Source organism: Trichechus manatus, unplaced genomic scaffold, assembly GCF_000243295.1.
Source record: "Trichechus manatus latirostris isolate Lorelei unplaced genomic scaffold, TriManLat1.0 scaffold00003, whole genome shotgun sequence".
NCBI lineage: Eukaryota > Metazoa > Chordata > Mammalia > Sirenia > Trichechidae > Trichechus > Trichechus manatus.
Window position 1 is genome coordinate 22,520,284 of NW_004443939.1, and position 15,526 is coordinate 22,535,809.

General features: G+C 36.2%; 1 protein-coding gene across 1 annotated transcript in view; it reads left to right on the forward strand.

The window, feature by feature from the left end:
* The window catches only part of TNNI3K (TNNI3 interacting kinase), a 424,853-nt gene that overhangs the window by 59,827 nt on the left and 349,500 nt on the right, over positions 1-15,526 (forward strand). The window contains exon 5 of the mRNA XM_004369062.2: positions 1,583-1,693. Coding sequence (XP_004369119.1) covers positions 1,583-1,693 — 111 coding nt within the window. The remainder of the gene's footprint in view (positions 1-1,582; positions 1,694-15,526) is intronic.

Consider the following 15,526-nt stretch of genomic DNA (forward strand, 5'->3'; position numbering starts at 1 on the left):
ACTGGACTAATCCAAAGCTAAGAAGTTTCCTGAATACAAGCAAACACTTCTAGGGACAGAGTAGCAGGGGTGGAGGTCTGGGGACCATGGTTTCAGGGGACATCTAGGTCAATTGGCATAACAAACTTCATTAAGAAAATGTTCTGCGTCCCACTTTGGTGAGTGTCATCTGGGGTCTTGGAAGCTAGTGAGTGGCCATCTAAGATGCATCAATTGGTCCCAACCCACCTGGAGTAAAGGAGAATGAAGAACATCAAAGTAACAAAGAAAGCATTAGTCCAAGAGACAGAAAGGGCCACATAAACCAGAGACTGCAACAGCCTGAGACAAGAAGAACTAGATGGTGCCTGGCTACCACTGATCACTGCCCTGACAGAGAACACAACCGAGAGTCCCTGTTGGAGCAGGAGAAAAGTGAGGCGCAGAACTCAAATTCTAGTGAAAAGACCACACTTAATAGCCTGACTGAGACTGTAGGAACCCCAGAGAGCACAGCCCCGGGACTCTCTGTCAGCCCAGCACTGGAGCCATTCCCGAGGCCAACTCTTCAGTCAAAGATTAGACTGGACTATGGGACATACATTGATACCTGTGAGGGGTGTACTTCTTAGCTCACGTAGATACATGAGACTAAATGGGCAGCTCCTGTCCGGAGGTGAGATGAGAAGGCAGAGAGGGTCAGGAGCTGGTTGAATGGACACGGGAAATCAGGGATGGAAAGGAGGAATGTGCTGTCATGGTATAGGGAGAGCAATTAGGGTCACATAACAATGTGTGTATAAATTTTTGTATGAGAGACTAACTTGAATTGTAAACTTTCACTTAAAGTACAACAAAATAAAATTTAAAATATAAGCATTTATTGAATATTAATTGCTGTTAATATTATTTAGTTCCACATCTCGCCAAAGATAGATATCAAATACGAATAGTATAAAGAAAGTAAACATTACTTCTGTCATTGCATAAATTATGCTAACTTGAAGATCACATACTGGTTCAAACATTCTCACAGTTAAAATGAGTCAAGTTAAGAAAGACACTACTGATTAATTATGTAAGAGCCCATGGCACCATGAACTGGTTCATGATTACTGAACCATCATGAAATTGTCTATTGAGCAGCAGTTAGTTCAATACTTGGTTCATACTGTCTGTTCTTAGATGGCACCTTTCATCTTCAACTCTAAAAGAAAAAATAAGTCCTCAAACTGCTCCTGCAACATTTCTGACCTCTTTTGAAGTTAATTTTAGTTGCAGAGAAAGCATATTTATTGGAGTGGCCTACATGTAAGAGTGAGTTGAGTTTGCAAGAGCTTTACCATTGGTAAATGTCCTTTCTGCCTTTCATGTTCAAGTGGTGGTGGGTTGTATGGAACTGAACAGTGCTGTCATTTGGTCCTACACTGAGCCACCTGAGAGCTGCTCTCTGCTATCGATGTGCTCTTATGCCAGAAATCACACTTAGGTTTTCTTTGAGCACCTAACCTGGCTGACAATCAGGGAGTCAATACATCCTGATGCACAGCTTTCGAACCTGCTATTAGTGGGAAAGTAACACTAAGTATGTGTTTCCTTACAGAACAGTGCAGAATTGATCACTTCCCTGCTTCACAGTGGAGCTGACATGCAGCAGGTTGGGTATGGTGGCCTCACTGCCCTGCATATTGCTACAATAGCTGGTCACCTGGAGGTAAGTCACACCTTTATCCCCTGTGAAAACAAAGGTTACCTGCCTACTTGGATTCTTGTTCTCAACTATTTTCATATGGTATCTTTTGAGATTCTAGGAGTTAGTTTATTTTTTAGCCACTAAACATACTCTTTTCTTTGGAGGGCCAGATTGAGCTATATAAATGTACTTTTGATAGTCAACTCAGTCCATTTTGTAACAGTGTATTCATACATCAATTAATATAAAGATGACTGGATTCCCATATACAGAGGCTTTATAGCACAGTAATAAAATCTTAGATTGAAGAGTCAGGCAGCTCAGTTATAAGCACTTGTTACATTAACCATGGGCAAGTTATTAAATATCAGGTGTCTCTGTTTCATTCATTTATAAAATAGGAATAGTAATAGACATATTGTAATGATTAAATTGTTGTTGTCGTTAGCTGTCATTAAATCAGCCCCTGACTCATGGCAACCCCATGCACAATGGACCTTTATGATCCATAGGGTTTTCATTGGCTGATTTTCATAGGCCTTTCTTCCTATTCCATCTTAGTCTGGAAGCCCTGCTGAAACCTGTCCAGCATCATAGCAATACGCAAGCCTCCACTGATAGATAGGTGGTGGCTGTGCATGAGGTGCATTGGTTGGGAATCAAACTCGGGTCTCCCACATGGAAGGCAAAAATTCTACCACTGAGCCACCACTGCCTCCAGTGATTAAATTAGATAATCCATATAAAGCACTCTGCAGACTGCCTCATATAGATTAAGGGTTCAATGAAAGTTCATTTATTCACTTGTTCATTCATGATAGAGTCGCTGGGAGTGCAAATGGTTAAATGCTTGGCTGTTAACCAAAAGGTTGGAGGTTCGAGTCCACCCAGAGGCACCTCAGAAGAAAGCCCTAACAACTCACTTCCAGAAAATCATCTATTGACAATCCTATGGAGCACAGTTCTACTGTGACACACATGGGGTCACCATAAGTTGGAATTGACTCAATGGCAACCAGTTATATTTTTTGTTTTATGATATGCTAGATACTGTTCTAGGTGCTTGGGTGACAACAGTAAGAAAGACAGGCAGAATCTCTGTTCTCATAAAGTTTAGATGTAGAGAATGAGATAGAAAATAAAAGAAAATATGATGTCAGTAGTATTAGAAAAATCATAAAACGGTAAAATGAAAACAGAGTAATGGAGAAGCAGATACCATTTTAAGTTGCCCACATAGTGGAAGCCTCTGAAAGGAGGTGATATTGGAACAGAGATCCAAATGAAATGAAAGTGCCAGCCATGTAACAGGAGAGAAGACCATTCAGGCTTAAAGAATAGCACATGAAAAGGTCCTGAGGCAAAAAAGGAGCTGGCTGTTTGAGGCACATGAGTGAGCCAATGTGATTAGAGTGAAGTGATCTAGAGGTAGAGGGGTGGAGATGAGGTCAAGAGGATGAATACAAGCCAGATGGTGAAGGGCTTAAAAAGCCACAGGAAAGACTCTGCATCTTAAGTTTAATTATCAAAATAGTGATTGTGTATCTCCTACTATGCAAAGCACTTCCATTTGCATTATTTGGTTAACTTCACAAATCTTCATAAAACAGTTTTTATTACTACTGCCATTTGATGATATGAAATCAAGGCTTTTTTATAATAACTGTCTTCTGAAATTACAAAGCCACTGAGAAAAAAGCCAGACCAAGTTCCTGGTTATTTTACTTAAAATCCCATGATTTTCACACTGTATCAATTGATGTAACAACATATATGCCAACAATGTAAAATATGAGAATTTTACTTCCTGATTATAACATAGTTACTTATTTCTCCCATTTGTTCATGCTATAAATTAAATTGTACACTAATTTAATGTATACACACACACCAAAATACAACAAAAATATACACATATTATACTGCATATAAAATCATACATAAAACCCATATAAAATAGATGTGATCCTCTCTTAACAGTGTCACTTCAAAGAGCTCTTACTTTCAATAAGTATTAAATACCTTACTGAGAGCAAAACAGTTTCCTTCAGTTTGACATTTCCACATTTTACTATGTATCTTATTTTCCAGGACATAAATCCATTTAGTGTAAATATGAATGAATTTGTGTTACTTATGAGGAGGAGCAAATCCCATTGGACTCACTTAAATATAAATGTTTTCCAAAGAAGAAACATACTGAGGCCAGATAAAGCAACGGAAGCCTGGGTGGAAGAACTGATGAGGTAGACATAAAGTTCCTGTGAAACACATTCTACCTATTAGTGCCAGGAAAATGACAGAATCTTTTCTACAGAACAAAATCCTTTTTGTCCAGTGCTGAGCTGATTACATTGTAAGTGACAGAATTACAACAGGGTCAAAAACAAGGTTGTTAAGAGCTTGGTCTCTTCATCTTCTATTCAAATAGTCTGTTTTCTTGCATTGCAAATCATAGTATGGAATGAAATAGCATATCAGTTCTACCAGCCTTATGGCAAATTTTACCAACATAATTCCAAATAGGTCTCTACTCTTACAATTCTCTATGGGTTCTCCCATTTCCCTCATTAGCTAATGTGTAACATTTAATGACTTTTATAGTCCATCACTAATGCTGCATAAAACAGGTGTAGATACATTAGCCTTTATTCTCGTCTTGCATAAATGGACTAATTAAGTTACTGATCAGATAACAAAGGAAAATGCTATCTAAAAAACAAAAAAAAAAAAAAAACTTATCTAAAACCATCACATCCTCAATGCAGGATATTTTTCCTTTTTAAAGCTATTAATTACCTGTTTCAAAGCTATTAATTGGAAGAATTTCAATATATTTTCCCCTATATTCATTTAACAAATATTTTTGAGCTTCTACTTTGTCCATTGTATAGTACTAAAGATGAGAATAATACAAGTAAAAAAGACAGAGTTCTTCCCCCTGAAAACTCTATGATGCAGTTTGGGATACAAGATGAATATACAGAAAAAAATACATAAGCAACTCAAAAGTTAAATAGCAAACAAGAGAGTCAAAAGCAAGAGAGAGGAAAGAATCAAAGTGAGAATGGGTTCAATAATTAGGAATATGATAATTACTTAGAACGGAATGTCAAAAGAACACAAAATTAGAGGTATCCCAAGTTTACTTGGAAATAGAGACCAGTGTAGCTTAGAAGAATTAGGGAAGGATTTATGAGAAAGGGTTTTAAATTGGGCTTGAAATTGGGCTGGTGAAAACTGGACAGAGCAGAGGAGAGGAATCATGTTCAAAAAGGAAGGAAAGAATGAGCTTAGCACAGTTAGGGCAGAGTGAATAGACGGATGACACAAAACAGTCCTGAAGAAAAGTCATTACAGGTAAATTTGGGATGTTAGGAATGGACATCTCAGGAAGCTTTGAAAGTAGAAGTGTAAGGAGTTTAATTCAACAAACAATTTCTGTACCTTACCATATGCAAAACACAAAGCTAGATGTTGTGATAGATGAACATAGTAATAGAACACATTTACAACCAATAAGATATTTTTCTATACAAAATGAGAAGCTATTAAGATTTTTTTGAAAAAGAAATTATTTAAGATTTGATAAGTAGTATATTAAAGATTTCCTTGACCACAGTATTTAGTATAAATTCCAGGGTGATGATATAATGGCCCTTAAAAAGACAGAAATAGAGGATTGGGTATAGGATTCACATTGGAAGAAAATCAATTAGCTTTTGTTGTTGTTAGGTGCCGCTGAGTCAGAACTTTGCCTAGTCCTGTGCCATCCTCACAATCATTGCTATGTTTGAGCCCATTGTTGCAGCCACTGTCTCAATCCATCTCATTGAGGGTCTCTCTCTTTTTTGCCAACCCTCTACTTTACCAAGCATGATGTCTTTCCCTGGCGAATGGTCCCACCTGATGACACATTCTTGTTTCTAAGAAGCATTCTGGCTGTACTTTCTCTGAGACAGATTTGTTTGTCCTTCCTGCAGCCATGGTATATTCAATTAGGTTTAGATGTACTGATATTCTGATAACGTTCAAATTTTCAAGTGAAAATATTCATTAATCATTTGAAAATATAAAGCTGACATTCGACGTAGAAGTTGGAACTTATAAGTTTTGGGAAATTACATATATAGAGATGATATCTGAAACATAACAATAGCTAGAAGTTGTAAATTGGACCTAATAGATGGCCAAGGGCTGAGCCTAAGAGAATATCCACAGAGACTTGAGAAATTACTGAATAGCCATTGAAAGAAACAAAGGATTGCTCAGCATGGTAGGACAAATACAAGGATATTGGAATGTCATAATGGCAAGGGGTATAGAGAGTTTCAAGAGGTAAAGGATCCTGAGTATCAAATGGTCCAGAGAAGATGAGTACAATGGGATAAAATATGCATGTTAATTGCTTACTATATCCAAATTTTAAGTGCTTATTCCACTTCCATTTTTTACTATCTTGGTTTGCAAGGATGGTGGCATTGGATAGGTGGGAGTTGTCTTTCATTAGTAGTCACTTTCTTTTACTGCCCACCTTTCTCTGTGAAATAATAACTGCTGCCAAGTGTGACAAGCCTCTTTGTCTGCACATATCAAATTCAGACCCTCCATTAGTGTCTCAAGTGTGTTTGTCCTCCCATAATTGTGAATTCTATTAAACAATTTTACAATAAAATTTACATTGACTAGGCAGCTGTCTCCTTCAATAATAGAAGAGAACATGTGCTGCAGATTCTTAGACAAGCTGACTGCAATTTGAGACACAGATTTAGATTTACTGTGCTTTGAAAAGCAGGCAAATATTGGCTGTCCTGGGTCTCAATCCTTCTCTCTGACTAATTTATCCATCTATCAATACACATGCATATGCTGCCTTATACAAGGCCTAAGATAATGTCAGCAATCAATAGACATGCATTAAACCCTCTTCTCCCCATCGAGTCCAGGGGGAAACAAGTTATATGCTTTCTCGGATATGGAAAATGAAAAATACTAGCTAACATTTGATTGTGCTTCATATGAACATACACTTCTCATTTGGTTCTCCCAAGAACCCGATGTGATAGTTACTGTTCAGCTTAGTTTATCAGTCAGCAAATTGAGGATTAAAGACGTTAAGTAACTTTCACAGGGACATTCAGACAAGAAACAAATGGGCTCGATAGAGCTACTTAAACCCAGTCGTCTAACTTAAAATCTGTAATCTTGTAAATAAAAGAACAAAGCCATTCCTTGTGACTTCTCTTGTATTTTTTGCTGAAACAGGGCTTATAACCATAAGAAACAAACAAACAAAAAGTATTGAGAAAACAAAACATAAACTGGAGTTGTCACTATCTAAAGCCCAGGCACTGATAAGTATACAGTTAAAACAACATCAATTGATTAAAAACAAACAACACTTTATATAACACTTACTATATCTGGGTCAGGCATTGACTGAGACCTTGAAGATACAAAGTTGAAAAAATTTATCTCACCTGCCCTGGAGAATATTAAAGTCAAATAATCAGACTGATGTACAGAAAGGATCTTGAAGCCAGACTAGTTCAATTTATAATCTTAGCTCTGGCATTTAACATGTGTATGATCTGTCTATTGGAGAAAAAAAATGAGGTAGTCAATGATTTCATTCTTATTTGGATCAACAATAAACAGCCATGGAAACAGCAGTCAAGAAATCAAATGATGCATTTCACCGGGCAAATCTGCTGCAACATACCTCTTAAAGTTTTAAAAAGCAAAAATGTCTCTTTGACACCTAAGGTGCACCTGACCCAAGCCATGGTCTTTTCAAGCACCTCATATGTGTTATGAAAGCTGGACAATGAAAAAGGAAGGCAGAAGAAGAACTGATGCATATAAACTGTGGTGTTGGTGGAGAACGTTGAATATACCGTGGACTGTTAAAAGAACAAATCAGTCTTAGAAGAAATACAACTAGAGTGTTCCTTAGAAAGATGGCAAGACTTTGACTCCTTCAGTTTGTAGACGTCTTCAGGAAAGACCAATCACTAGAATAGGACATCATGTTTGGTAAAGTAGAGGGCCGAGAAAATGAGGGACACCTTCAATGAGATGGATTGACACAATAGCCAAAACAAATGACTCAGACATACCAACGATCATAAAGATGGCACAGGACCTCCTGTACATAGGTCACCAGGAGTCGTGCCAACTCACTGGCAACAAACAACTAACAACAATCTGCCTAATGTGCTTCATCTGCAATAATATCTCCGTTTCAAATTACCTAACGCAAAATTAGACCAAAAACAAAAAACCCATTGCCATCGAGTCAATTCTGACTCCCAGCGACCCTATGAGACAGAATAGAAAACTTCCCCACAGGGTTTCCAAGGAGCAGCTGGTAAATTCAAACTGCCAACATTTTTGATTAGCAGCCAAACTCTTAACCACTATGCCACCAGGGCTCTGACACAAAATTAGGGCCTCAAATAAGAATATAGCATGCTGCATGGAAACAAACTCCAACATATGTATGTACAAAATGCTCTGATGGAACAGAGAGCTGAAGAAAATCATAGGGAGACCACAAAACTGAGCGTGGCTGCCCAGGCCACCTTTGGTACACTGGCTATTGCGTACTATGTGGCAGCCTAGCAACTCAGTATGAGAGATGGCCCCCATTATTCTCCCTTTCCCACAAACTCCTTTGAGACTGAAGACACTGATGTTGAGATAAAGATCTTTTAGGTAATAAGAATTAAGAAAATTAGAATCACTGAATCATTTTAAATCTAGAATCCTCCTGTAAGACATTTTCTAGTTAAATCTGCTAATTTTCACTACAAATAAATCTCTGAAAAAGTCACTCTAGAATCTTTCATTCATAAATTTTGTTAATTTAAACCCATTTCTTCAATAATACTTAGTGTCCAGCGCTATCACTAGGCCCTGAGGAAAACGCCAACACCCGTTTTTTCTGTTTGAGAATTGTCTAATGGGAACAATGGACGTGGAAACTAATAAATTGCTACATAGTATAAGGTATTTTATGTTAAAGATGTAATTATATGTTCATACATTTTTGGTGATCCTCGCAAAATATAAAGCCAGTTTAGAAGATTGCTTAATATTGTTTTGGAAAACAAAATCATAAAATGTAGTTTAAAAAAATTCTAACACTCTCTTCTCTCCATCCTAGTTCTGTTTTTTTTTTTTTTTTTCTTTTCTATCTCCCAAAATTTGCATGAATATATGGTGACATATGTGGGCACGTCACTCCATGTGTGAAACACTTTGTACTTAGTGGAGTAACTCTTTAAAAACTTATTTATTACTCCTTGGTGTTTCGTGCAACCATTTCAGCAGTTATCAGGAGACAAATCAGTTATCTGTAGCTATAGACAACCGTTTGAGGAGCAAACAGAAAAGCATACCTGAGATGATGCAATATATAATGTACAGAGGTTGTGGATTGTTTTGTTTTTCCCAGGAAGGCATAGTTTCATACTTCCTGCAGATGAGAGCATTATTTTCATAGTTGAATTTATTCTATCCCAGCTTATCCCATTTTCAGATTGTAAACACTTACCCAAGCATTGCTTCAGAAATGCTTCCCAGTTATTTCGGAATTTATTTTGATTTCAAAGAAATGCAATTGATGTTGTTCCAGTTCATTCTTAGGTAAATCATCTAAATCTTTCAGGAGAGAGTTTTGTTAACCAACAAGCCTCTGACTCTCTCTAGGTTATTTCTTTTATAATGGCTTTAGAGGTCTCCCTAAAGACATAACAAGAGAGTGCTTGGAATTATAAAATGTTTCTATTTTTTAAAAGAAATAAAAGACTGATGATGTTTATAACTAAAAGGTACCAGATTTGCATCTAGTATTATGAATAGGCAATTCATAATACTAGAGGCAGATGTGGTAATTTTTAGTTACAAAAATCATCAGTCCTTGTGTCACTTTTAGAACAAATAGTGAAACACAATAATAGTTAATGCTTTTGAAGTGATAAAATTGTGCGAATTATATCAATTTATTTTCTCCTCCCTTGAGATTTTTGTCCTCATTTTTCAGATGAGAAAACTGAGGCTCAGAGATGTTCAGTAACTTTTCCAAGGTGATAGAGCTACTAAATGGTAGCGAGAGTGTTCACACCCATGCTGTCTAGCCTCAGTCCATGCTCTCACTCATGATTCTACACTGCCCATCACCTAATCCACGCTAAAGTCCTCTCAGCCCACGTGACCAGAATTTAAGCTTGAAAATGGTAGATAAAAGCTTAGAGGGTAAATGTCAGGGAAACATGCCATGTATTCAGATCTGCATTGTCTCAAAGACAACTAAGCACATTAAGGTATTCTGGTGCCTCTTTGTATGAACCACATTCTTTTAGGCTCTATTCCTCAATCTTTAATATTTCTGCGTTACATTTTTAACAGCTTTATTTAGATAAAATTCAGATATCTGTAATGCACCCATTTTAAATGTACAATTCTGTGGTTTTTAGTATATTTACAAAGTTGTGTAACCATTACCACAAGTTAATTTTAGAACATTTTTGTCACCCCAGAAAGAAACCCCATACTCGTTAGCAATCACCCCACCCCCCTCCGTTTTTCCAGACCTAGACAGGCACTGATGGCCTATTCTAGACCTTTCATATAATGAAATCATATAAGACGTCATTTTTGTTACTGGCTTCTTTCACTTAGCGTACTGCTTTCAAAGTTCATTCATGTTGACTAGGGTTGGTTTATAGTAGAATCACATTATGATTATATATGACTTTATTCTGAAAAATAGCAAAATGTATATAATCCAATCCACAGCGTAACTGCAGTTCTTTTCAACTATGCCTCTATTTCGATTATAAATTGATGCTAGCAGAAACCTTTCAACTAAAACTTCAGGTCCCCAAACTGTATTTGTAATCACAAGCATGTGCCCAAATTATCAGACTAGGAACATCTCCATTAAAGGAAAGTGGCCAAGTAGGGCCTCTTTTAGAATGGCCATGCCACCTCTTATGTGGGCACTGGGCAAGGCTCCTGCTGAAGAGGATCTAGGATCCATCTCCCTGCCTATCATAGGCTCACTCCTTTGGATTCTAAAGCAGGTTTCAACTTTAAGACTCCTTGGTAAAAATACTGAATTTCCCACTACTTGAGGTTAACTCTTCAGTAATCAAAATCTTAGTAATCAGTTCATACTCTAAAGCCTTGCTGGTCAAAGTATGATCCATTAACCAGCAGTGTGGCATAGAGTGTGAGGTAGGAATCCAGCTTTATTCCCCCCCAAAACAAACGCTATCAGTTGTTTAAACAGTGTTTATTAAATACTCTATATTTCCCCCTACTGACTTCCATTTGGGCCTTTTGAATATTTCTATGTTAATACTAAATAAAACTCTTTTAATTACTGTAGATTTGGGCTATGTTTTAATATCTAGAAGTGCAATACTCTCTTGACAGTTCTTTTTTCAGAACTTTTCTAGCAGTTCTTCCATTTTTATTTTTCTGGGCAAGCTGTAGTCCAGAAGAGATAGCAGAGCATAGTAGTAAAGAGCAGGGACTCTGAAGCCAGACTCTGCATTTAAATCCAAGGCTATCTATCATTTACTAACAGTGTGCCTTTGGGAAAGTTACTTATCCTCTCTGTGTCAGATTTCTCATTTTAGAAAGTGGATTAAATTAATACCAACCTTATTGATGTGTGTGTGTTAAACGAGTTAATGTATGTCAAGGGCTTAGTTACTGCCTAGCACATAATAAACGCTGAAAAGTTTGCTATCATTATTTTTATTTGTTCTGTTCGAAAGATAAAAATGTGGTAGAGTACTGGGTAGGATACATCTTAATTAAGATTAAGGAAAATTAAGAAAAATTAATACCCCCTCATATTGAATCTTGCTATTTAAGAACAAGGTTTTCTTTTCCATTTATCCAAGTTTCTTTTTACGTCCTTCAGCAAAGTATTCTCCACATGAGTTTGCTAAAATTTATTCCTAAGTATTTTATCTTTTTGTTGCTGTTGTGAGTGGCATTGTTTTTTTTCTGATTTGTTATAGTTTGCACCTAGGAAACCTACTGATTCTTGTCATTCGGCTTACTGATTTATCTCATTGTTTCTAATAGATGTTTAGATGATCATTTTGTATATTCCTGGGTTCCAATTAAATCTCCTCTCCAATAATTAAACATTTTGTTTTTCTGTTGCCTAATTGCATTGCCTGATACTTTCAGAGCAATTTTTTTCAGACTTTTTATATTATCTCTGCCAGTTTTTAGAATAAATGTTATGCTGACTTTGTAGAAAGAGTTTGGAAACTTTTATCTCTCTGTCTCTACCTACGTACCTGCTTATATATCTGTGAATTCATTTTATGAATCTGTGATTCATCTTCAAGTTTATTTTAGAAATATTTCTTCCTTTGGTATTTGAAAGAGTTCATTTGACAAAGAATCTGGATCTAGCTTTTTTATGGAGGTTTCTGTTTTCCAACTTTTTCTCTATAGTGAGTAGTCTTTTAAATTTTCTCTATTTTCTTTGGTTAATTTTGATATTTATATTTTCCTAGAAAATGATGTTTTATTTAGATTTTAAAATGTATTTGAATAAAGTTGAGCAAAACACTTAATATTTTACCTCTTTGGGATATTTATTATATTTATTTGATTTTAAATTGGAAATTAAAATTATCAATTAAAAAATATTATTAAATATTCCTTGAACTGATTTAAGGTTTATCACACTATTACATTGTTTTCTTGGAGACGTAAGAAATTTAAAGGTGAATATGAATCTTTTAGAAACGCTGCTCTGGCTGTGTTCAAGAAAATGTAATGAACACTACATCTCTGCTTCTTAAAATTCTTACTAGCTTGTGCTATGAAGATAGCCACCATCAATTTCATGCCCTGTTTTAAAGTTTCACTTTTAAATTTTTCTTTGGTTTCTATTGACCTATGTTCACCTGACTAAAGATAGCAGGAAATGTAACAGGTCTCCAGTATCTGGAGGCTTTCTTTATAATATAAAATCGAATTCATCTTTTAAAACATGACTCAAGTTCATTCTCATATGAACTCATTCCTTGTGGCTCAAAGCCTTCAAAAACTCCTCCTCAGATATTTCTCTAAGGTAGAGTTATCTAAATGGTGGACGATTCTGCCTCTATTTCATTAGTATGTGATGTCTCTAATTATAATGTTATTACTATAAGGAGGGGTTCCTTTAGCAGAGCAATCAAGAGTGCAGTGTGTGTAGTTTCTGCTCAACTGAATCCTCAAATCTTTCCCACTGTGTAATTGGCTTCTTTCCTTTTTGTGGTCAAAAGAATGTAAACCATTCTATAGGCTTATCTGTTTTTTCCCTGTATTGTCTCTTGATCTCCACAAGGTCTGAAAGATCTGTATAATTCCTCTGGAGTGTATTAACTTGATGCCTTTCTCTTCTTCTGTAAAAGAGATACTCACTCTAACAGTTCTGCCCTGTCAGAATTACCCCACTTTTTTCATGCATCTGTCTAAAATTTTTTTACTATTAAAGATAGAGCATTTATGACTTTTCTTTGTCTGGTCTTGTTTTATTTTTCCTTATATTACTACACTATATTACTCATGCAATAGTAATTATATTCCCTGTTACTACATATAATTCTGTACAAAACTTTGAAGATAGCAACAAATCCAAATCCTTTTTTCAGTGGCTCAGTGCTCTGAACCAGGCCTCGTTAACACATTTGGAATCAGTCTTTTGACCTCTGGTGGTAACTTTGATTCATTTCTTTGTCCCATTGAGTTAAGTGTTACCATGTCCCCAACTCTCTCCAGGAACATGAGATCTCTTGTTCAGGCCGACTAAATTCTCCCAGTAAATATGTAAAAAAGCCTTTTCTTCTACCGCTAAGAAACCTAAATCACAATCACACATCTCTGATAACTACTCAGAGATGCTGGTGTGTGACCCAATATCATCTTTATTATGTAGCACTGTTATTTTGCTCTGATGAGGCTCCCAAAATTTTGCAGGCAGGGAAAGAAATTTTAAATGGCTATAGGAGTCCACCAGAATGGATGTCCTAGACTACTGGTATTCAGGTACAGAAACCATAGCAAATGTCAAATATACCAATGTACATCATTATATATGTTGTTTAAATATCATTCTAGTGAATGTCATTAATGATTGATAGATATTCTAATCACCATTAATTGGCGTTAACTTTAAGGTATCTCTACTTGTTCTGAGTAGTCATCTGTGGTCCTGTGATGCCAAAGTTTGATTGTCATTAATGACTGATAGATATTCTAATCACCATTAATTGGCGTTAACTTTAAGGTATCTCTACTTGTTCTGAGTAGTCATCTGTGGTCCTGAGATGCCAAAGTTTGATGTACCTTTATGTCAAGTGGCTATATCTCTGAAACTAAACCTTTTTTTGTACACATAGTCTTAAATAATCAGGGCTTGATTTAGGAATAATACATCTTATATGACATTCAAAAATGGTTTTCTCAGAAGTTGAAACCAGAAACTATCTGTGCCCCAATTACTGAATGTTCCCTGTGTTACAGAATAATCTTTATTAGAGACAAGGAAGCAGTCTCCTGCTGTCTAGGCTTTTGGTCTGGAGACCAAGACAGCATCATAGATCATGTGTCATATCAGTAATTTTATTGTCTGAGAAGGCAATGCCAACGTATCGTTTGTAAGGAGTGATGTAAGAGGACACTAGCTTCAGTACTACTTTTTTTTCTTTTTGACACTCAAGTTTTGCCGTATATTCTATTAGCTATTATTAAACATTAAGTATTGCTTTTGGGGTGAAGTAAAAGAACATAAGCAAGAAAAGTTTTATAGGCTAATAAAAATGTGAATGAGCTGTTCATCAACTTACTACCCTAGAAAATGATGAAAGAAACATTACCTGAGAAATTAGATTCAAAGATTATTGCTAATTAAATCAACCTGAATGAGAAATCCCTTTGTAAGAATTCAAGGTCTCATGTGAATTTGGCTCCATATGCCAATCTTTTTCTATGCGCTGAATTTGAACCTCCTAGGTCCTCCGTACATTTAAAGACTATAATTATATCAGCTAAGCAGAAATAATTTCTGTTACACATTTGTGGCAGTTGATAAGGAACAGTTATATATTTTAATGCATTTGTGCTTAACCTTCTTTTCCAATGTCATACTCCCTACCAAGAATTTGAAGGCTGAATTATGAAACCAGGTTTCTATACCTCGCTCCAGCGTTTCTGAGCCTCCAAGCTCCCTGTGTCTCCGGAGGGAGGCAGTAAAGTATTAATGTGCTTCCCCTCAGTTAGAAATACATTGGACGATCAGTATTCTCTACCTTATCTTCTAATATATACTAGTAAAGTAGATGATGGAGGCTACCTATTTTTCTTTCTGAGATGGTATTTGGAGGGTAGAGAGCCCTCTGAATATATGGATCTTCTCCTCTGATCACTGAGTTGTTCTTGATGACTTCCTATGGTAGATCTCAAAGACCCTTTAGAAACTTGCTGAGGTTGGGGTAGGGGAGGAGAGGCTAAAGCTTCCATCACTGGCTCTCAGCAGCTGTCCTATCTTACAGCATCTTTCTCTTGAAGTGTCCCCTAAAGGCACTCAGTACCTCTGCCTCTTATCAGCACACTTGTTCTTGTGCAACTGTATCTCAGATCAATATAGCTCTTACAAAGTATGGAACTTTTTTTTTTAAATTAATTAATTAATTAATTTTTTATTGTACTTAAGGTGAAGGCTTACAGAACAAATAGTTTCTCAAGAAAGAGTAGTACACATACTGTTTTATGACATTTGTTAACAACCCCACAACATGTCAACCCTCTAACTTTTCAACCTTTTTTTTT